This window comes from Pecten maximus, chromosome 5 (genome assembly GCF_902652985.1).
Source record: "Pecten maximus chromosome 5, xPecMax1.1, whole genome shotgun sequence".
Classification (NCBI taxonomy): Eukaryota; Metazoa; Mollusca; class Bivalvia; order Pectinida; family Pectinidae; genus Pecten; species Pecten maximus.
Genome location: NC_047019.1, coordinates 21,874,351 through 21,899,644, shown reverse-complemented (window position 1 = coordinate 21,899,644; position 25,294 = coordinate 21,874,351). Strand labels below are relative to the sequence as shown.

At 36.9% G+C, this 25,294-nt stretch overlaps 2 protein-coding genes across 2 annotated transcripts in view; both read right to left on the bottom strand.

Moving 5' to 3' along the window:
* Window positions 1–341: 341 nt before the first annotated feature.
* LOC117327506 (putative ferric-chelate reductase 1) lies at window positions 342–5,470 on the bottom strand. Its single transcript, XM_033884535.1, has 6 exons — window positions 5,442–5,470; window positions 3,977–4,027; window positions 3,406–3,612; window positions 3,022–3,105; window positions 1,751–1,904; window positions 342–1,052 (listed from the first exon to the last, which is right to left on the bottom strand). The coding sequence occupies exons 2-6, from the start codon at window positions 4,025–4,027 to the stop codon at window positions 895–897; spliced, it is 654 nt and encodes a 217-aa protein (XP_033740426.1). The 5' UTR covers window positions 5,442–5,470; the 3' UTR covers window positions 342–894.
* Window positions 5,471–9,678: 4,208 nt separating this feature from the next.
* Window positions 9,679–25,294, bottom strand: part of LOC117327505 (putative ferric-chelate reductase 1) — a 27,855-nt gene continuing 12,239 nt past the window's right edge. Inside the window, exon 6 of the mRNA XM_033884532.1 lies at window positions 9,679–11,336. Within this exon, the coding sequence (XP_033740423.1) occupies window positions 11,149–11,336 (188 nt within the window). The 3' untranslated portion in view covers window positions 9,679–11,148. The remainder of the gene's footprint in view (window positions 11,337–25,294) is intronic.

Genomic DNA, 25,294 nt, shown 5'->3' with positions numbered 1-25,294 from the left:
ATGGTCAATACATATATTGTTATTCGCTGACAACATATCATCACTGTATCTAAATATGAATTTAGAGGCCTTTTCAGGGGTTTTGCTACTTGTTATAATGATAACAACTTAATTTCTAAAATTTCAAAGATTGCATGATTTTATGATAGATGTCCTAACATAATTTTGCTCGTACCCAATGTGCATTTTATGATATGTAAGGACGTGATGATACTTTTATATGTTACCCTCAACAAATACCTTCTAAAACGCAGGACACAAAACTATGACAATAGAAAATAGAATAAGAGAAGATTTTATTCAAAACAACCGAATACATATAAAAAACCAAAATACTGATACTATAAACTAAGACACCCTTTATTATGAAAGGAAAACAAAATGAAAAAAATCTATTTTTTCAAATATATCACCATATATATATGCATTAATTGAATATGATTTATAGTACTTCTATATTGATGTCATTTTATTTTAATCCATGGATTGTATTAGGATGCTTTTCCGTCAACATTTCATTTCTCAAGATGCCTCATATCAGTGATACTGATTGTTTTGATAATTTACCATAACCAACATATGTTTGTGACTATTAATATGCTTTACTGTAACCATAGCGATAATATCTACATATTTAACTAAAAGCAATACATATTGCTATGTACGCTGTGTTTTGATTAACAACGTTTTCCCTTTACATGAAGTATTATCAGTATATACAAATCCGGTGAGAAATTAACACTACAAAATAGTCCCGAGAAAGACTTTGATAAATAGACCTATTGTAGTGTGACATACAAATAAACGTTTTCTTATTTTAGCTAGGAATAATTTAATAAATGGAATGGTTAATAATCCGTATACAGTTGTATTGGTAGATTTTCAAAGTCATTCCTATGGTAACATGTAGAATAGTCTGGCAACCATGAGGCATGCGCCGAGAGATGCAGTTAATGGAAGTACAGTGTGTCCTGTGGACATTGGGGTGGGATACGAATACGAATTCGGGGAGACTCCTCGTCTGGTATCGGTGTGGTAGACAGGTACTCCATCTGATCAAATATAGAATAAAAGCATAGTCCAGTTAAACCTGAATAACAACAGAGAAAACCGACATAATAACGAAATCGAAATTACAAAAATTGATTAAACAATGACAAAATATGAACAAAAATATAGATTTAAATTTATACAAAAATACCACTAAAATAAAACCAATAAGCTATCATATGAAAAGGTAAATGAGGATGTTCTCGCTCGCTTACGGAAAGTGCCGACGGCTTCCGATCATAGGGTAGAATCCTATGGATATGCATATTTTCTCTAAAGTTAAAGGTGTAATAATTTGTTTGACATGTATTCCGACATGGATGTGCCTGCCTGCCTCGCGGCCTTTCAGCTTACAAGTGTAGTTCAAGGAAATAAAGCCTTAGCATAGCCGGAAATTAACTAGATAAATAAACCAGAATACGGCACAATCTAGATGTTAATAATAAGCATAAACAAATGACAAAAAATTAAAAAGTGATGAAAACTAACATAAAAACTGGATAATGTGCAATGTAGCATTTACATATGTGGTAAATCCCAGGAAGCATCTTGTTTGAGACTTCAATTTTGTTTTTGTTTTTTAATCCATGTAAATTGTTATCTCTATACTGTTATTATCAAACTGAATTTCTTTTGTTAGTAAATCTTTTCTTTCTATTTACAAATGCAGCCTATTTACAATATTAAATAATGTTCTCACTTGTGACTAGTCCCCAAGCCCGAAGGAGGAAGAACGGGTTGCTTAGAGACTTCAGTTGAGCTGCATTCCGTTCTGGGTTCTTGATTCGATCAAAGGAGCATGTCGTGATGTTATTCTCAATGACAAATGATGTGTTCTGTATGCCATACAAGTCCTGGAAAATGAATGACAAATTATGATCATTGTTTATCAGTTCAATATCATTTTTGTTTGTTTGTGTATTTGTTGTTGTAGTTTCGTAATAGAATTAATCATTCTTTTAAAAAATACAAATCTATCAGTTATTATATGGTTATGGACGATAGCGGGATCAATGTTTTGGCAGGTATCAGTCCACAGTGCAAATTCAAATCAACATCAAATATAGAAAACCGTTACTTACTGAAGATATTTTCCAAATTTTAATAAGACAGAAGGTCCCGTTAGAGAGCATAAACTGATATATTAATATGACAGACATACGAGGCCTAATTAAAATACAATCTCCATCACCTAGCAATAACGTAATCGTTAAGTTAATGGTTTCTTTACAAAAAAGTGTTAACAGAGTGAAATATCACAATAGGGGTTTCCATCTTTTATGACGTCACTGATAGGTACAACGAAAACATAAATATCAACATGCAGCGTAATATTTTTAACAATACATTGGTTCGTTTATTTTATCTTATTGCATCTTTTCTGTTTGTAAGATTAATCTCCCTTTGAATAGACAGTGATTCCATTGCTGGACGATATAGGGTTGGACTGGATTACCTGTCGTAAGTTGTATAATGCAATAGTATATATGAGCGCATCCTAGCGGTGAGAAATGGTACTAAGACAGGTAATCCAGTCTAAATATTATTCATTTAAGCTAGAGCAATTTGGATACAGTGTCTTCTCCAGGGACACAACCTGCATTAGACTGGCCACCAAGATCTTTTGGTTGAGAATTGCCAAGCTAAATTCTAATGCTAGATTATCTGCCCATAGTTTGAAACTTCGGAATCAGACCAAGCTAAATTCTAATGCTAGATTATCTGCCCATAGTTTGAAACTAAGGAATCAGACGTATCCTAGGGACCAAAATCATAAAGCTCAATTTATATTTATAATTATATTTTTCTAGAGACCGTGGGTTAGTCTAGTTCGTGATCTGAACTTTATCAGAACCGCAAACCGCCTCGATAAGGTATCGAACCACATACCTCAATACAAAAGACATTTTTTAATGAATATAATCACATGACAATCACTTTTTAAAAATTAACACGATATCAACTACTTACCGTTCCTGGGACGTATGTACGACCCGAGGTATAGCCTAGCTGGACATTTGCATCACTTCGACACATGACAATACTGCTGTCCGCCTTATCAAATAGAAATACACTTTCTCATTTAATCTCAATTTGTAAATCTTAAAATGTTCCAGGTTTGTCATTTGTAAATACAAAAATGTATGATTGTTTTTTGTTTTTTGTTTTTTCATTAAATAGCAAGATATTGTTGTCGAACCACCCTATCTTCTCAACGTTCATAATCATAATAATCTTAGTTAATATCTTTTATATTTTAAATTCTCTGCAACTTACAGGTAGTAATGAATAACAATTATGTTTGATGAGACCATTTACGTATCCATTTGGTAACAAAATATTTTGAAAACTTACCATCAAGTTGTCTCCGGAGAAACCTAATGCTATATAGTGCTCGCCTTGAGGGACAAACTCAACCTTCACCTCGAAGCGCAGATAATCCAAATCGGTGTTCCACCAACTAACCAGGAATTCAACACATCCGCCAACGGGACATTCCGTGGGCCAACACACCTTAGTGCTTCCACATCCGGGGTCTGGTGGGATTACCCCGTCAGTTAGCTAGATGTTATATAAATAGAATGATCTTAATTATTTTTCGGCATCAACTTCATATCGTACATATAATTTCATCGAGAGACTAGGTTTCTGGAACAAGCGTTTTTTTCTTCATGTTTTTGTATCAGCCAGCCGGGATATGAAATGGAATGATAACAATGAGGATATTTGGCCTATGTAAGTAATATCCCAAAGGAATTTACCTTTTAGACATAAAAGAAAATCCATGATTTTTTTCACTATCAGAGATTTCTTAATTACGCACAAATATAATTCTGTACACTGTGAATTTTAATTTAACAAGAAAACAATAAAAAAATCGATAACGCAAGTAGGTGTCATCACCTAATCATTAACCACATCTTACCTTGGTGTACACACCAGCGATAAGGATACAAACTAATTTGATCCGCGACATCTGCAATACAAAAAGTCAGATATATATATTTAATCACATTATCTAAAAGCTCAATGCCATTGTGTGTGTTATAATCCTCCAGAATCATCCCTTTAATTTACATAACATTCAGGAAGTATAAAGTTCGTCAAATTTTCACAGGGTGTTTCTGATATTTCTAGACATATATTTACCATTGGTTAACATATTCAAAATTTTATAGCTGTAAGGAGAAGCACATATCTTTGAATTTGCGTGCAGTGTGTTAATAGTTTTAATATAATATGTGGGATCATACTTCTGATATCCTCCCAGAGATGCATAGGTATGTACCTGTGTGACGAGCTATAAATAGCTTCGTATGGTTGCAAACAACAAATGATATTATAAGTATTTGTATCTAACCTAATTACCCAGGAGGAACGAGAATATATAGATTATTAAAACAAGTAACTACTTCGCTCCGGATGTTCCAACTTTCAGCGCTTTGCTGTAGTTGATGTTAGACGTTTAAACAGGACGACACTCACCATGTCCGCTGTTTAGATCCGGCACACATCAGTTACTTGTGAAGGTCATTTATGTATAGAGATGTATAAATAAACTGATTCTATCTACATCTGGAATGTTTGGATTCTTTTTTCGTGTGCGTGTGTATTAACGATATTTAACAACTCAGATACCTATTCATTCAAGTAAAATCTTCTTGACACAGACTACAAATAGTTACTTGAACTATCTAGCTCACATTACAATAGGAATGCATTACAATGAAGACGGTTACCATTGGAAATAAATGTTAATAACAATCTTTAAGGTAAATAAAAAAATCTACCAAAATAATAAAAACGGGATAGAGTTGGTACGGCTTTTTTTATTTAAATCATGTAAATATTATGCCATAGAGAATAAAGATACAAAAAAATGTGACATGATTTTATACATAATAGCAAACACATTTTAATGCAAAAAACGTTTAAAAATCGTTAATTCGAATTCGGTTAAGTCGTTTGATTATAACTTCATTCAGTTATAGCTCGACCAGGATGTATTACATGCTGAAGAGTAAACTATTTATGACAAATTATACCTTATTATAAGCCTAATACATTTCGTTCTTAAATCTCCGGGCTGGTGCCTAGTCAAACGTTTCAACAACTGACCATGTGTTTATTTAGATACTTCATTATACAACTTTAAACAACAAAAAAACTGAGTTTCACGGTATAGTATACAATATATATTCTCAATTTTTTTTAACTAATATATCGATATGTTGCATGCAGTTTAACATGTGCGATAAAACTGGATATTCATTATTCGAACGTCAAGGTTAATTGGAATTTCATTAAAAACATGTTTCTTATACTTTTAATATTTTCTCACTATGATATATACTTTTCTTATCAATGTTCAAATGAAATAAGCTCCTTACCCTGCCCTGGAGCTTCTGATACAGACAGTGATTTGAACGTAGCTGATGGGATGATCCCAACCTTCCGCTTCCACTAGGTCACCAGCTTCCGGACTTGGTCATCCGTTTATATATTGTCTAACTCAGAATGTTTAAGTTGTGTGATGTTTCATTTGTTCGATAAAAAAATCTGTATGATTTAAGTTCGGATAACTTATTTAAAAACAGGGGAGCCTTTGTAAATCAGTGTTCTTGTTGTTGTTGGTGGTGTTTTTCAAACTATTTATTTCCTTGATATTATCTAAAGTAAGTAATATTGCCATGTTTAGATCAACAACATAACCTAGTTTATATATATATTTGTAATAAACTGTTGAAGAGACACATGATGTTTTATATGAATTCATCGAATATGTAAATAGCAACAATACATTCTGTTAATTAGCAGTATTTTGCATTTTACAAATCTATTTAAAATATCAATCAGTCAATAAAAGGTCTTAATGGGGATTACTAATACAAGCTATAGCAGGATACTATGTTATTAACATCGCGATGTCAGAATATTCTTATTTGCTGTGTTTCATTATTTTAATGTTACACTTAGTGCACTCCTAAACAAAATAAGAAGTGTTGATGTTTTAACGAATATGCTACAAGATAACGTTTTATGGTGTATTGTTGTTGCAATGATAATATACTCACCGATGAAACGGCGTATATTTTAAAAGAATTTTCAGAAACTCGTTTACTTTTATGCCTCAATACATATCAAATTCATGATATGATGAATGTATATGAAGACCTGAATGTTTTCAATATCAATAAACTTATTAAATGACTAATTACAAAATATTATGCTGTGTATGTAACATTCAAATTTGATATAAATGTTTATATGCTGAAGATGAACACATTTTAACAAGCAATAATTATATTACCCTCCCGTTACAAAATTACCTATATGCTGTTTTAAGATAAATAAATGCTATTTTTATGTCCTCTATAGCAACACACAATTCTCTCCTCGTCATGACATACAATTGATCATGTTCCTGTTGTAAGTATCAATGTTTCCTTGTACATGTTAACACTTTACCTGCATTTATGTATTTATCCGTATGTTATTAGCTCACTACTTTTAAGGTTAATAATAACCTGATTAGCTCACTACTTTTAAGGTAAATGTTAACAACACATGTTCCTAAGTTTTGTTTGATACATATAAGAAATCATCCGTATGAAACGCATGACCTTCTGGAACAAAGGTGATCAAGTCTTATTTTTGATATTAGTATTTTTATCTATTTTTGTAAATGTTGGTAGCTGATAAAGTGATCAGTTTTATATTGAATATATGTATATTTATAGTACTTATTATCTGTAAAGTTGAAAGAAAAAACTCCATACTAAAAAACTAATTCAAACGAATTATATAAGTGTCAACATTAGTACACATTTGCCGTTGGTAATGCATGAGAAATATAATATATAATCTGATGTTTGCCAATGATTGATTCCATATTCATGTGTTCCAGCATTAGCAATATTTTGGAACGTATCTGGAAAAGAAAGTCCCGTGTAACCGGAAGTGATGGGGGCAATTACATACATTTAGGCGTTTATAATTGGCAACATTATCTTGAAAGTGTACCCGTTAACAAAACGAAGAGCGGCAGCGGGTGGGCGAAATAGAACAATTATATTCAATAATTTATGTAAAAAAATATTATTATCAATTATCTAAAACATTACTATCAGTGGTGAAAAAGTGACAAGCCAAAAATTAAGGGAAGGGGAGCAATAACGAAAAAATGGTACTTTGTGTATTGATTAATGTTATCATACCATTATTATACCGAACAACACATCATTCGATACTTTGAATTACAACTACATATTTTTACTAGGTCAATCGGGAGATATCGAACGAGTCACCCAAGGAGCGGAAGACTCGTTGTCACCAGAGATACTTCGACAGGAAGGTCTACACGCATAACAACGGGTTCATTTACTTTAGTAACGGTACATGCTTTAGCTTGGAGAGTCATTTAAATGATTTAAATGAGGTATCACACAGTGCATATCTTTAATGACTGTAATGAAAGCAAGAAATCGCACCAAAGAACTCCACAAATATACCACCAGGATATGTATCACCATCACTATCCTATCCTGATATATTCTTCCAGGAAAGTATCCGTTTATTGTAACCGATTTTTAAAAGGTTGAAGAATTTGCAGTGAAGTGTTCATTTGGGTTTACGTTTGCATTTTATCATTATTTGCAAGTGTTACATGCAAGATGTGTTATCAATTTCATTTGTTAATATTTATTATAGGAACTATATTGTTTCAATCATATCGCACTATCTTATGAGTGTTATTACGCATGTCGTCTGATATTCCTACGAGACGATGGGTGTAGAGAATACTTGCCCTTTTAACGAATTTTGTTATTTGATTTGTCCTCTGAATATAAATGGGTTTTTTTTAATATAAAACTAAGGATACGGTCAGAAAAAGGACATATTGTTAGGGATTTTGACAGTATGAATATTAGAATAGTAATGTGACACCGAGATGACATTATGATGAGTGGCAGCACCCCTGTACATTATTGTCTCAAACCACACTGACGTCTGACAGTATGAGAGTGTGACGTATAATGAGTGGCCGCACCCCTGTACATTAGTGTCTCCACCACACTGACTTCTGACAGTATGAGAGTGTGATATATGATGAGTGGCAGCACCCCTGTACATTAGTGTCCCCACCACACTGACTTCTGACAGTATGATAGTGTGACGTATAATGAGTGACAGCACCCCTGTACATTAGTGTCCCCACTTCTGACAGTATGAGAGTGTGATATATGATGAGTAGCCGCACCCCTGTACATTAGTGTCCCCACCACACTGACTTCTGACAGTCTGATAGTGTGACGTATGATGAGTGACAGCACCCCTGTACATTAGTGTCCCCATCACACTGACTTCTGACAGTATGATAGTGTGACGTATGATGAGTGACAGCACCCCTGTACATTAGTGTCCCCACCACACTGACTTCTGACAGTATGATAGTGTGACGTATGATGAGTGACAGCACCCCTGTACATTAGTGTCCCCACCACACTGACTTCTGACATTATGAGAGTGTGATATTTGATGAGTGGCAGCACCCCTGTACATCAGTGTCCCCACCACACTGACTTCTGACAGTATGAGAGTGTGATATATGATGAGTGGCAGCACCCCTGTACATTAGTGTCCCCATCACACTGACTTCTGACATTATGAGAGTGTGATATTTGATGAGTGGCAGCACCCCTGTACATTAGTGTCCCCACCACACTGACTTCTGACAGTATGAGAGTGTGACGTATGATGAGTGACAGCACCCCTGTACATTAGTGTCCCCACCACACTGACTTCTGACAGTATGAGAGTGTGATATATGATGAGTGGCAGCACCCCTGTACATTAGTGTCCCCACCACACTGACTTATGACAGTATGATAGTGTGACGTATAATGAGTGGCAGCACCCCTGTACATTAGTGTCCCCACCACACTGACTTCTGACAGTACGAGAGTGTGATATATGATGAGTGGCAGCACCCCTGTACATTAGTGTCCCCACCACACTGACTTCTGACAGTATGAGAGTGTGATATTTGATGAGTGGCAGCACCCCTGTACATTAGTGTCTCCACCACACTGACTTCTGACAGTATGATAGTGTGGCGTATGATGAGTGACAGCACCCCTGTACATTAGTGTCCCCACCACACTGACTTCTGACAGTATGATAGTGTGATGTATGATGAGTGACAGCACCCCTGTACATTAGTGTCCCCACCACACTGACTTCTGACATTATGAGAGTGTGATATTTGATGAGTGGCAGCACCCCTGTACATTAGTGTCCCCACCACACTGACTTCTGACAGTATGAGAGTGTGATATATGATGAGTGGCAGCACCCCTGTACATTAGTGTCCCCATCACACTGACTTATGACAGTATGAGAGTGTGATATATGATGAGTGGCAGCACCCCTGTACATTAGTGTCCCCACCACACTGACTTCTGACAGTATGAGAGTGTTACGTATGATGAGTGAAAACTCAACTGTACATTATTGTCTCCCACCACACTGACTTCAGACAGTATGAGAGTGGTATTAAAACCAAATTGATATCATAAAAAATACCTACGAAAATTTTAACCAGGAAAAAACTATGATAACAGAAAATAGAACAATGAAGATTTTAATGAAAACAATCAAATAGATACAAAAGATAAATTCTGATACTATAAACTCAGACTCCCTTCATAATGAAACGCAATATAATGCATGCATATATCATATGGATACATCTCTTTCTACACATTCATGCATTTATCTGACGTAATTCTCCGTACTTCAATACTGATGTCAACATTTTGTGGATTTATTAATAGATAATACCTTTCCGTCCAAACTTGACAATTCTTATAGGGACTTCAGTTATCGCTAGATGGCGTAAAAGGGAGGTTACCGTAATGTCTAAATCGCCATGACAGTTGGTCCGAGCACATGTTATTGGTAGTATACTAGTATTTGAAATAAGTCTTGATGCTTAGTGTCACAGTAAGGAAGGAGGCCACCAGTTACCTATGCTTTATAAGGTATTTTCTCATTTCTTAGGTCAAGTGATATAATTTTATTTGTTAAACGTAATTCTCGCCAATCCCGTACCCGACTGTGGTATGTTCGTTTGAGTTTTTGTTTTTTTTAACCAGAAAATATTTGTGGTCGATAAAAGTCTATATGCTAAATGAAAGCTCATATATCAAGGTATTCTAAGTGAATTTTTCAAGCTTCTAAATGCCAGTGGAGAAAAGCTATTTATATTTTTATAAAATCACACAAACTGTTACCCCCCTTCGTGGTATAGCCTTTTCCAGAAAAATGTATTTACATCTACGTTTTTGTTGTTAATTGGCATGAAGTATTTATAACAAACAAATCATTATATACAAAAAATATTTGATCATATTATACTACCTTATGTACTTCGTTGACCGTAATTTTAACACAGAAGTAACGATAAAAACAGTTTGAAGTTTATTTGTTCAGCACCAGAGAAACAGACTATACTGTAGGAGTTATTTCCCTTCCGTTACTAAACACTCTATGAAAGCTTCGCGTTTTATTTGAGTTATCCCTCGTGTTGAACGTGCCCCAGTTAATAACACATTGATTAAATTGCAAAATGTAATTAATCTACAGTCAGACATTCCAAGGAAATGTTTATTGTCGACTTTGGGGGACTTTCTTAATCTGTATTAGCGGTTTTCATATTTTTTAGTATTTTTTTTTAAATTTTTACAACACTTAATCGGTGATAGTGATGGTTTTCAATTATTTGCCATAATCAACAAATGTTAGTGATTATAATATGCTTTCCGTTACCATAGCGAAAATCTCCATCTATAAGCTCTATATTGCTATCTATTTTGTTATTTGATTAACGTTATTCATTTACATTACGTACTGTCAGTTTGGACTTATCAGGAGACAAATAACACTGCAAAAGACTTACCTAATTAGACCTATTGTAGTGTGACATAAAAATTAATGTTTTCTTATTTTAACAAATATGTTTTAATATAATGAATGGTTAATAATCCGTAGATTGATAGATTTTCAGTCTTGCGACCCTCTGATTCACTGTCGTTCCTATATGTAGAATAGACTGGCAACCATGAGACTTGCGCCGAGGGTTGTAGTTAATGGAAGTACGGTGTGTCCTGCGGCTGTTGTAGTTTCTGGAGTTGCAGTAGTGTGTCCTGCGGCCGTTGAGGTAGGATACGAGTACTCATTAGGAGACACTCCTCGTGTGGTACCGTGGTAGGTTGGTACTCCATCTGATTAAATATAAAATAAATAGCATATTTCAGTTCAATCAATTACAATGGAGATAATCAACATAATAACAAAAACGTAATTATAAAAATCGATTGATATGAGAAAAAAATATTTGCATTTAGACTTTGAAAAGTACAAGAAGAAGAAGACCAGATGTTCCGGTACAGTGAGCGTTTTCTGATTATATCGACGAAACCTGGCAGACAAATCAAGGTCAAATCCGGGTGACACAATCTCAAAATAAGAACAAGGGTGATGACATAAGTAATTATATGAAAAGTTAAATGAGGATGATTCTGCTCGTTTACGGAAAGTGTCGATTATAAGATAGAATTCAGGTGATGTGCAGATTGGGTTTTAAAGATGTGTTCAAATTTGTTCGACATATATTCCGATGTGGATGTGGAATTCCATTTTCTATGGTAATGAAAAATACAAAATTCGTGCAAAATAGTTCCCTTTATCAAGAATCTCAGAACTCGCGCTTTCAAATCAGAAAGGTTATCCATTTGTCTACTGAACAGGATTTTTGGCAATTTTCCTTTTCCCCTACGACACCCATGCTTATAATAAATATAAACAAAATAAAATTCAAAATTGATGATAACATCAAACAACTCCATACTATGCAACGTAGTATATGTGTCAAATCTCAAGAAGCATCTCGTCTGAGTCTTCCATTTGGTTTTTTATTGCTGGTATTCGTATAACTGGTTATCCCTATAATAGTCTTGGATTATTTTACTGAATTGTTGTGGGTAAAAGCTTTCTTCCAATTTAGCCTATTTACAATATTAAATAATGTTCTTACTTGTGACTAGTCCCCAAGCCCGAAGGAGGAAGAATGGGTTGCTTAGAGATCTCAGTTGAGCTGCGTTCCGGACTGGGTTCTTGATTCGATCAAAGGAGCATGTGGTGATGTTATTCTCAATGACAACTGACGTGTTCCGAATTCCATACAAGTCCTAAAATTTAAACGGCAAACTGCTATCCTTTTAAATATCAATTCTATTAGTTCTTATTTAGTTATGGCGATTCATAAAAAATGTCAATTTAATGGACGATAGCAAGATCAACAATGGTTTGGTAAGAATCTGCCGGAACTACAAATACCCCGTTCAAATCAACATGAAATATAGAAAACTGACATTGTTATTTACTGAAAATATATTTTTCAGGTTTAATGAATAAGACAGATGGTCCTTTTAGAGACCATCAACTGATATATTAATATGACAGACATACAATGTACGAGGCCTAATTAAAATACATTTTCCATCACCTAGCAAAAACGTAATCGTTAAGTTAATATCTTAATTACAAATTAAGTCATTAACACTTATAAGTTTTAAAAAGAGTGAAATATCACAATAAAGTTTTCCATCCTGTATGACGTCACTGATAGGTACAATGAACATATCAATATCAACATGGAGCGTAGTATCATACTTCAGTTTGTAGATTTTATTTTAGTTTACATTTTTTTTATTTGTTGGATTTATCTCCCTTTGAACAGACATAGGGATTCCACTCCTGAACAATATATTTTTACATGCTGTATGTTTTCTTATACAATAGTATACGTGAGTGCAGCCTAGCGGTGAGATATGGCAATAAGACAGGCACTTTATATGTTATACATGCTAGCCAGAGCAACTTGGATACAGTGTCTTGTCCAGGGCCACAACCTAGAAAGTACAAGATTGTTCGTGAACTGAGCTTTATCAGAACAGCAAACCGGCTAGTTATAGAACCACATACCTCAATACAACAGACTTATTAATGTGAATCATTGTTTTAAGATTAACACGATATAAACTACTTACCGTCCCTGGGACGTATGTGTGCCCCTGGGTATAACCTAGCTGGACATTTACATCACTTCGACACATGACAATACTGCTGTTCGGCTGATAAATAGAAATACATATTCTAATTGATTGATTCTCAATTTGTTAACCTTAAAATGTTCCATACAACATTTTTGATATTCATAAAATTGCTTGTTTGTTTGTTTTTTGTTTTTTTGTTTTTGTTTTTGTTTTTTATTTTCATTAAACAGAAACATATTTTAGTTGAATCATCCCATCTTATCATCAACTTTCATGCGTTACAACAGCATATTTTCTCTTAAAGATTCCTGATAATGAAAATAATCATAGTTAATATCTTTTGCATTTTGTTTTCCGTGTAACTTACGCAGTAATAATTATATATATATATTTGATGAAGCCATTAACGTATCAATTTGGAAAAATGGCAAAAATAGTTTTTGAAAACTTACCATCAGATTGTTGCCGGAGAAACCTAATGCTATATAGTGCTCGCCTTGAGAGACAAACTCAACTTTCATCTGGAAGCGCAGATAATCCAAATCGGTGTTCCACCAACTAACCAGGAATCCAACACATCCGCCAACGGGACATTCCGTAGGCCAACACACCTTAGTGCTTCCACATCCGGGGTCTGGTGGTTTACCCCGTCAGTTAGCTAGATGTTACATCAAAAGAATGATCTTAGAAATTACATCTCGGTGTCAACATAATATCGTATGTATGATTTCATCGAGAAAGCAGGCTTTCCGGAATGCCAAGCGTTTTTCTTGTTTTTGTATCCGTCATCCATAATATGGAATGGTAATATTGATGAAAGTATGCCTATATAAGTAATATTCCAAAGGAATTTGCCTAATGGAGATCAAAATTCTATAGATAAAACAAAATAGGACATTTTTGAATAAGAGTTGTTTTACACATTCGGAGATTTCGTAATCATGCAACGTTATTATTATCTGAACGATTTGGATTTTATTTTGCTTATTTTAATAATACATAGGTAACACAGATTTCAGAAAGACTGTGTGTCATCACCTTATCATTAACCACATCTTACCTGTATGTACACACCAGCGATAAGGATACAAACTAATTTAGTCCACGACATCTGTAATGTAAAACAATGTTTATTACCACATACGTTAAAGAAAGTAAACACGGTAAAAGTATGTATTTAGAGTAAACCTCACTTGTGACGAACAGGCATAAATCGAATACATCAGATGAGTCCAAGGTTTCGTTCGGTCCAGATTTTGTCCTTTCTTTTTTCTTAGGAAATTAAACACGGATGATTCGAACACTACTGAATCGAATACATACGTGTATATTGGATTCACATCAGACACAAGATTATGCTTCTTTCAAATTTCCACTGTCATTACTTTTCAAGCATTCGGGAATACAAAGTTTGTCAATCTTCACATTGTGTGTATTATATTTCTACCCATATCTGAACCGTTGTTAACAGATTCAATGCTACTATAGCTGTAACGGGAAACACATACTATCATCTTTGAACTAACGTACAATGTCTTACTAGTTTTGATATGTATATCTGGAAAGCTATTCATTCTACTGACAGCCATCGTATAGCATCTTCAAGGAATTGAATAAGTTTCTCGAGCTATAAGTAGCTTCAGATGGCTGTAAACAACAAATAATAATTTTAAGTGTAAGTATCTAATCAAGTTATTTGATCTCTAGGATCAACGAAAATATACAGTATTGGGACAAGTAACAACCAAACTTCGGAAGTTTCAACTATCAGTGCTTTGCTTTGATGTTAGTCGTTTAAACAGGATGAATCTCAACACCATGTCCGCTGTCCAAATCCGTCACACAGCAGATACTTCTGCAGATCGTTCATGCATGAAGATGTCTATTTTAACTGATTGTATCTACATGTTTGGACTTTTCTCGAGTAAAACATACAGGTAAAATCTTCTCGATACAGACTATAAAGACATTGCTTAAAGTAATAAGTAACAATTTAATTTTAAATTACCTACATCAGTAAGAAGGCGTAAAATCGCCATATACGCACATCATAATATATATATAAATGTATATATATTTACACAATGTACATGTTACGCAGACGATAGATAAAACAAATTATCAATAAATCTAATACGATAACTACATTTGCAATAGTTATTAGAACCCACTAAAAAACGAATGCATTGCAATAAAGGCGTTTACCATTTGAAATATGTGAGAGCAACATTTGTCTCAAACCTTAAACATTGAACAGAAAGAATATTTGAAAATTTTGATATGAGAACGGAAATGGAGTTAGTAAGGCTTTTTATTATCATTTTAAACCATAAAAAGTAATAAGCCTTACCAAGATAAGAATGTAGATGTCATTATTTTAAACAAGTTATCAAAGACCAAGTTTGGAATATCGCCATTAGCAAATAAAAAAAGGAGAAAAAAAAAGAAAGAAAAAACCATTAAGCGGATATGTCGAGTTTCTATTCTGATTTCAGTCTGTTATAGCTTTTGAAATTTTCATACTAAATTACAAAATGTTAACAGCTTAATACATTCCCTTCTAAAATCCTCGAGCTGATATCCTAGTCAACATGTTACAACAACTGGTCGTATAGTCGATTTTACACTTCATTATAAAAAAAAATAGATAATAATAATAAAATTAAATGAATCAATAATATACAAAAAGTATGTACAAGCATTACAGTAAAGTGAAAATAAGTAAGAATATATTTTTATCATATTCTCAAAATCTTTTCTGAATCAATGAATTATTTCTTTCCTTGTTGAAAATATTCAAGTTTATAAGATACCTCATGGCGTTTTCGGTATATATTATAAAAACTTTTGGGGTATAAATTAAAAAAGAATATGTCAGAAAGGGAAAATATATTACCAGAGTCGGAAGCAATCGCAAGCAGTCGCTAGCAGTTTAAGATATGCGTTAAAATTAGGTATTCAATATACCATTCAAAAATGCATGTTCCGTATAATTCTGATATTTTATATATTATTTTAAATATATATTTCTGATATAATAAACCACCTACCTTTACTTTGCAATCCTGATAAAGACAGTGATTTGAACAACGGTGATGGGAGGATCCCAACCTGTTATCACGTCCTCCCACTAGGTCACCAGCTTCCGAACTTGGTCATCCGTGTATATACTCTCTGATGAGTAATATAAAATCAGAATTTCTATGTTGTGTGGTATTTAATTTATTCGATGAAAATCTGCTTATTTTACATTTAATGTTAAGTCTAAAAACGTTAACAGCGGTAACGTGTGTAAATATAGAATTATCGACATCACTTCTCTTAAAACACAATGCTTGTTTGTTTTTTGGAGAGAAAATATCTTATTTTATAAAGGATATTAGTGAGATTGCCATCTCTAAACGAAGGAGAATTGTTAGTTCATATTTATCAATTATAAACTGTTGAAGAGACACACGATGTTTTATATGATGTTATATATAATATGTAAACAGCAACAGACCATGCAATTAATGTCTTAGTATTTCAAATATCCACTTTCCTCATAATGACGTACCATTAAAGCAGGATCTGGTTTCTGTTGTAAGTATCTTCGTCTTCTTTGTGCATGTTAACACTTCCAATTACCAGAACTTATGTATCGATGCCTGTGTTCTTTGCTCACTACAGGTTTGTTAGGTAAATGTTATGTGAATTGAATACACATAATGTTAAAACGATCGAAACGTTAAGATAAAAAAATGGTATATACACAGTTTTTGGGATATCCTTCACGGGATTACATATGTCAGCTTATCCATCGTGGGGTCTATTTTTGAAAACAAAATCAAATGCTGTCATTTCACCATATAGATATAGCAGTATAGCAGTTTTGAGATCTACACTGACCTGTCAACACCTACGAGAACTGTTTATTATTGTATTGTGCATTATATCTTGTCTATTGCTGCTTGTTTACTCGTACTGCTTGGTAAGCATACTATATGCCATTTGAGTGACCATTATTGTATATGTATGTTATATGTTTGTGACACTACACGTGGTTTCACTATATTGGGGTCGATGGCAAATTTTCGATCTAGGCATATTTTTGTTAAGTTTGAAAAGCACGTGCGAGTCGTCGCCATTTTTTTTTATTTTTTGTGTCGCTAATAATTTTCATGTAGTATACTGCCATTTATTATTGTTTGATAAATGTTTCAATGTTATATTATTACTAAACAGTGATAATTATCCAAGACTCAATTTGTTGACAGGTGTTAAATATAATTTGTTGATTTTTTTTATGTGCGGAACCTGTCGTCTGCACATATTATTTCCCCGAGGAAATTTTATATATAATTTACAGTGAATTTTCGACGTTGTGTTTTTCATTGCTTGGCAGGTGTGTTTTCGAAGAAAAGGTTCTTGAGTTATCTAAATATAGAATAAATTATATATGTTAAGAATTGATAGTTAGCGTTGGATTTTTTCAGCGTGTGTAATTGCCAATAATTGACATTTTGCACAGTCGTTGGATATCTACTGTTGTAATTCGGTCGAGCTGTTGTTGGACAAAATAAAAAGTTTTAATTTTAATCATCAGACGATCTTTGATAAACCAAGTGTCAAACGTTAAGTTCGTGAAGTTTTGGTGTCCCTTGACACTGACTCGAGCAGCGATGGTGAACCAGAGTTAGCACTCAATGTGCGCAAGAGTTGACGTTCCTGTCAGTTGGGTTAGCCAAAGAGAGACTTGAATGTCGATAAACAGATATACAGCCTTGATGAAAGCACGGAGAGTGTTCAAGCTGATATTCGCTCATTACTGTGCCACCTGAAGTCTAAGAAATCGGAGTCCAGGTCTTGGAGTCAACCCAGGTCACTGTCACCTTCACCATTACCGAACAACGGTCGATGCTATTATTGCGACGGTACCGGGCACATGCTCTGCGAGCTCTAGTGCGAATCATGTGTCCTTCTCCAAAGATTTATACGGGGAGGCATCAGCCTAGAAGGCCAAGGTCTGATCCAAGTTAAAAATGCCGAGACATCTAGTCATACGACAGTTTAAGTCTCCATCTATGATCGTTATACGGTATTGGTCCATGGTAAGAAACTTTATGATATAATTGATACTGCGTCGAAGGTTACGTTGATTTCCGACAAAGTTTATCGGTAATTACAAGACCCATCTGTAGTCATTGAGAAATTTACTTTGCGAGGTGCCGGTAGGGAGATGAAGATGAAGGGATGCTTGTTCGACTTATCCCGGTTACAGCTTGATGGCCTTAGGTTCCAAGAGAATATGTATGTTGCACCTATTGAGGACGATATGCTAATTGGGTTGGAGTTGATGGCCAAGGATGAAGCTACGGTGGATATGAAAGGAAATACTTTTCATATTCAACAGAGAACGGTGCCCTTCAAAACGAACCTGGAGGCCTCCGTTGACGCTGTCTTGGCTGTCAGGATCAGAGTAGCTCGTCGGATCACTGTGCCAGCGAGATCTGTTATCATTTTACAGTGTATCGCCGAGCAGCCCCTTGAGGAGAAAAGCTATTTTATACAGCCAGAGGTTAAGACATTGTTTGCGTGCCGTGTATGTTTCGATGGTAACCATGGTCCAACTATGTCGTTTATCAACCCGTCTGTTAAGAAGGTATGAGATTGTTCCCGAGGCGTTACCTGAAACAGGTACCACATTCCGTATCCGTCAAATTTCCTCATCTGAAGCCACAGAAGTTCCTGAACATTTACAGGACATGTATCATCGGTCATGTGAAGAGCTTTATGAGAAGCAGCGTGCAGACTTGAAACAGCTGTTAATAAGTTATGCTGATATTTTGTTTTTTTCTGCGAACGAATTTGATATCGGGAATTTCCGAGCCATAGAGCACGCCATTGACACAGGCGATGTTGGCCCAATTAAGCAGCGTTTCAGCAGAACGCCAAGCTGTTTTTGTTGGGGAGGAGGAGAAGCACTTGGAGAAAATGCTCAAGGCTGATGTTATTGAACCCTCAATGTCGGAGTGGGCGGCATCTCCAGTGTTGGTACGGAAGCGTGACGGGAGTGCGAGATGGTGCATTGACTACAGGGCTCTCAACAATGTGACCAAGAAGGATGTATTTCCTTTGCCGTTGGTGGAAGAATGTATCGACAATCTGTCAGGGAACATGTGGTTTTCAAAACTGGACACCACGTGGGGCTACTGGCAGATTAAGTTCAAGGACATAGATAGATGTAAGGCAACGTTCACCACCAAATACGGTTTGTATCAGTTAAAGCAGATGCCCTTTGGTCTGACCAACGCACCTAGCTCGTTCTCGAGAGTCATGAGTTTGATATTGAGGCTGCACTGGAAGATAGTGCTCGCTTTTCTTTTCTTTTCAGCGAAAATACTGCACCACCAGGAAGGAGCTCCTCGCGGTTATTCGTATTTCGCGACATTTCCGTCACTATTTTTAGGGCGCCATTTTGAAGTCAGGACCGACCATAGTAGTTTTCAGTGGTTGATGAACTTTAAGAATCCTAACGGCCAACTAGCACGCTGGTTGGAAGAGTTAAGCCAGTACTGGATGGAGATTCATCATCGGTCCGGAGGTAAGCATGATTGCATCTGCCAGGAATACAGGCATAACGTTTTGCCGGAACAGCTGCCGTGTTGCGGATTCGACTACTGTACTAAAAGGCACCGCGAGTGGAGCAATTTCATTGACTCCGTTGACGTTGCGGTGCTGTTAGCCAATCGGTCACCAGCAGTCAGAACCGTTACTCAGGACGTCGACAGACTCACCTGGGTGAGCGGGTATATTTGGACGGATATTATTAAAGCCTAGCAGGAGGATCCTAAGCTAAGCATCTAAGTCACGTGAGACACCTACCGAAGATGTTAAGCAGCCAGGAGGTAAAATATTATTGGATTAACAGGGAACTGTTATAAACTTTGATGACGATGTGTTTTGTGGAAGCGGGATGCAAGCTGCCTTACTAGCATACTCTTGGTTGTCCCCGAAAATCTGAGGAAGGAGATCTTGGCCCTAACACATGACTTGCCGTCCGCTGGACATCAAGGTCAAGGGAGGACGATCGGGAGATGTAGCCAAGTTCTACTGGTACAACTTATCACGGGATGTCAGGAACTACATTTCCTCGTGTCCAACTTGCAACAGAACAACAGGAAAGCTGGGATAAACTAACGTCCTATCATGCCAGCGCACCAACGGAACTCGTTCATTTGGATTTCATTGGACCATTTCCTGTTACGCGTAGCAACAACGCTTACATCCTAATGATAGTGGATCAGTTTACTAAATGGGTAGAATGTATCCCACTTCCGAATCAGTCTGCGGCAGAAACAGCAAGGGCTGCTGTCAATAACTTTTTCTCAAGGTTTGGGTACCCCCCTGCAGATATTTACATACTGAGGGACAAACTTTGGGAGTCACCTGTTCAAACAGCTCTGTGAAAAGCTCAAGATACACAAGGCTCGGACAACACCATTTAGGCCATCAGCCAACGGACATGTTGAGCGGTTTAACCGCACGGTAATGGACGCAGTACGATGTTTCACAAGTCTGTCCACTAGCTAGTGGGACGAGCTCCTACCGCAAGTATCGGGGGCTATCAGAATGGCTGTGAATCGCAGTTCTGGGTTCACACCCAATATGTTAATGTTGGGGAGAGAACTTAACACGCCAGTTGAACTTGTGTTTCCGTGTGTTCATCCTGATTGAAGTTTCTCTGGGGTTTAGGGGTTTGCCAGGGGGGAATTAGGTCGCGTCCTCGAATTCCACAGTTCACAACGTTATGAGACCTTAAGACACACAAGGCCCAAACCACAGATCGGGAGGTCGCAAAGCATAAACCCCCAACTGGAGAACGGATTTTTGTAGTCCCACTGAAATCTCAGTTTTGTCCGGCCGTTCCCCCGTGAGGGAAGGGGGTTCGCCTGCCATGTGCGTTTTAAAAGCCAACCGTGGAGTAACCGCACAGTTCGGGAAAATTTCGAAATTATTTAACAAAATTCGGAAAAAAATTGGGAATTGTTTATAATATAACGGTGATAACAATGTTTTATTGAACCATATGGACCGTTTTGTTTTAATAAAAACGTTCTTTAACTAAGTGCTTTACCCGTAACCCACAGCAAGGATGGAGAGGCTATTCGTTAAACAAATTCCCTGTGTTTTTTTAACAAAGGGCTGGCCCAAAAAACCTTTTACTTTGGATTCTCTGTTTTCCCGTATAACCCCAAACCCGCTTTTCCAGAGGCCTCAGGGGGGGCCATTTAAAACTTTAAAAAAATAGTCCCATACTCATTTAGGAAACCCAAATTTTTCTTATCAAAACCAAGAGTATTGGGGTTTTCTCGGAACCAAAAGCTTTTGGTTTTGACAATGCCCCCCGAAAATTTGAGGACTTAGCCCAGTACCCTTTCCCCCCCACTCACCTTTTCCCCAAACCGCCCAAAGCACAAACGTGCAACTTTTTTTCCACCTGGTTGCAGACATGCGACTATGACATGTGGACGTTGTTCCAATATTTGGTAGGTAGGGAAGAAATGTGGCCTGGTTAGGAAAAACCCTACGGTTAAAGGCCCAAACCTTACAGTACGCTGTTTTCCAATGCAAGTATCTGGATTGTTCTGGTACAAGGTCCTTTTTAAAACAGTGTAAAAAAGGAAGTTCAGGCAAGTTTGTAAAAGGCTGGGAAAATTATTTTACTCGGGGATGTTCCGGAATTGGGGTTCTTCTCCCGAAGTCCCCAATTTTTAAAATTTCATAAGATGTAACGAGGCCCACCACAATGGACGGGCCCCCTCAAGAGTTAAAAAAGGCAACGAGTTTCACTCCCCCAGGAAAAAGACCCCCTAGGAGGAAGGGGGGTTAAGGATTTAAGTCCTGCCCTTGGGGACAGGCCAGTTCAGCACGGAAGGACGAGGACCACGGCCATTAACGACCCCACGAGTGGGTTGACCAGTCCTTAACGTCGGCGGAGCCGCGTCTGGGGAAAGGGCCGGTCCACCCGGACCTGGGCACCAGTGTGCCCGAGTTTTGTCAGCGACCGGTTGCGTGGGGGTTGGAGAAATTCCCCTGGTTACTTGGACCCGGCCCTATCCACCTGTGTTTCCCCAAGGCCCAGGGGGAAACTTTTCAGTCATCTCCCAACATTTTGGACAAACCCACCGGGCGACCAAGATGTTGGGGGTTGCTCGGACACCAAAAAGGTTTGGTTTAAAGGGAAAACCGGGTAGCCGAACAATTCCCTCTTTCCCCCCAAATGAGACCAAGGGAGAGATTTTTCCAAAATTTTGTTTTGGCTGACCAGCGGAAGCTCTTCTCGCACTTGGGGGGGAAGGGGACTCTGCGCGGGCCCTTAGGTCTGCCTTATTTTGGTGGAGGGAAAAGGGTGGGTTCCCAAGGAGAAAGGGGCCATCTCCAGACCTTTTGGGGGAAGAAGGATCTGGTGCTGGTGGGGGGTTCCCGAAACGATTTGGGCGTTCCCCGGCAAGGGGGAGGCGAATCCGGGGAAGCGAAAATGGGTTTCCCTGGGACCGTTTCCCCAGCCGATCTGCTTTTCCCACTGGAACAATAATCGCACCAATCGGGGGAAAAAAGCGCCATTTACCTCCACCAGGACCCCCGGAAACCTGGACTTGAACCAACCCAACCCAACAGAAAGCATCGCCCCTCAAAAAAGAGCCGCCCTCTTAATTTACCCGGGGACACCCCAGTCTTAAGCGGGACACGTGAAGACCTGCGGAATATGGTTTAGATGGTTATCAGCCCTTGGGCGTCCTGGGGAGATATGTTTCGTTCAGACCTATTCCCTGTAGGAGGGCTTTTGAGGGGTATGGGGTTGAAACAGGACACCAACAGGAATTTTTCCCCTGTCCGGGGGTTTATGAAGCCGGGGTTGTCCGAACAACCTTAAATAATGAGGGGATTTTGTTGACACTAAACGGTTTCCTTTGCCCCAGGGAAAGGGAAAATTCCAGCCAGTTTGGGTTATAGTTGCTATAACATTGGGGGAATTCGTTGTTTCCAAACATTCCAAACCCGCTTATGGGGAAAAAAGGGCTTGGTTTGTCCGGATTGAAACCTATTTTACCGGGGAAGGAGAAAACTGAACCCATATTGGGGTTAAAATCCGCCGCTTTTTTTCCCATAGAAGGAAAACCACTCGGGGTACCCATTGAGCCCTTTCTCTTCCAAATTGCCACACATTTAAAATATAGGGTCAGCCTCCATTTACAAGGGGTCTCCACCAACCGTTACGACTATGAGAGGGCCGAAAGAAAATTTTATAAATGTCCCCCGTCTTAGTGTCCCCACAACTGATTTTTTGCAGCCATTGGGGATTTGAACGGGAAGATGGTACAGGCTCCAGACAGATTGTCTCCCCCCACAACTGTTCTGGACCATTTGAGTTGGATTGATAGGGGACCTAACTTTTCCTTCCCAGGACCATTAATTCTGCCTGTTTGGGTGTACCAAAAATGCTAATCTAACCCTCCACATTTCCAACCCACATTTATTTCTTGACCGTATGAAATATTTAGTGATAATGAAATGAATGGTTTTGTTACAAAGTATTTTTTTTCTCCTAAAAACACCACCACACGAAAATTCTCAAATTGGAATTTTTGTGAAAAATTTTATATGGCAGACCTCTGTACATTAAAGGGCTCCCACAGACACCGACCCTTCTGACAATTTTGAAGTGGACGCATGAATTTAAGCTCCCTGACATTATTGTTCCCACCACACTGATTCTGCATATGAGAGTGTGATAAGATGATTGGGAGCACCCCCTTTACATTAGTGTCCCCACCCCACTGACTTTTGACATTTGAGGTGGATTTTGTGAGGGCAGCACCCTGTACATTTTTTCTAAAATTATTTTAAAGTGTACCCTAAAATATACCTCAATTTTTCCCAACACAAGAAAATACTTGATAGAAATGGAACCCTGAAGATTGTTTAAAAAGTCAAATGATACAAAAGATAAATCTGTACTATAATTCCCCGGACTGCTTCATAATGGAACGATAATCAACCCTGTACCAAATGTTACACAAATACTTTAACATTGAGATGTATATTGGGTAATAGCTTACAATGACACATTTTTTCTAAGTAATAGTTTAATATGATGTCCAACCCTTTTGGTTTTAATTTATTAATTATAAACCTTTCCTCAAAAATTGACAAATTCCAACAAAAAATTAAACAGAATGAAATGAAGGTTTCTATTTACCAAAAATACAGATTTTGATTATAAATGCTTTCCTTGCCGTTAACTCGTAAATGTGTAAATAAATTTTTCCTTTTAAAAGTATATTTTAAAAAATAATGGTTACTAACCCTAATTGATTAATTTTCATTTGGGGATTGATTATTTTGGTTCCTTTGTAAATTGACATTTCAACAATGGATTGTGCCATTTTACCTAATAAAAGTAGGTGTTTCCTCGGCCCGTTGAGTTTGAGTGTGTAAAAAAAATGCTTTTCCGAACCGTTGTTTTTCTTTAATGGCGAGTTTTTTTCGTCCTTGCCCGTTAGTAGTTTCCTAATGTGAATAGTGACAATGGCCCTCGAGTTGTACTAAGGAGAGGGCCCCTGTTGTAGTGGAGACTGCTTTTAGGCCATTCCTTGAATTTGGAGTAGTGCCGCTTTTCCGTAATACTGAAAATCTATCGTAATGGAAACGATCGTAATTAGAATATCCGATTGATTTTCAGGAAAAAAGTAAAGAATGATTTCATTTAAAAATGAAAAATACCCAAAAGTAAACGAACGAATAAAAAGCCATGTCCGGAAGTTTAGTTTTCTTGAATCAAAAAACCCCGAAACAGACCAATCAAGGTTTTTAATCAAAAAACAACCCAAAAAATAAGGAACAGGTTGAAGGCAAGTAATCATATGAAAAAGTAAATGAGGATGTTTCTGCTCATTTACGGAGAGTGCCGACGACTTCCGATTATAAGATGGAATCATGGTGATCTGCAGATTTTTTTTTTAAAGATTTGTTCAAATGTGTTGATCTGTATTCTTATGTGGTGTGGATGTCCATTTACTATGCTAATGAAAAATACAAAATTCGTGAGAAATAGTTCCCTTAATCAAGAGTTTCATTGCTTA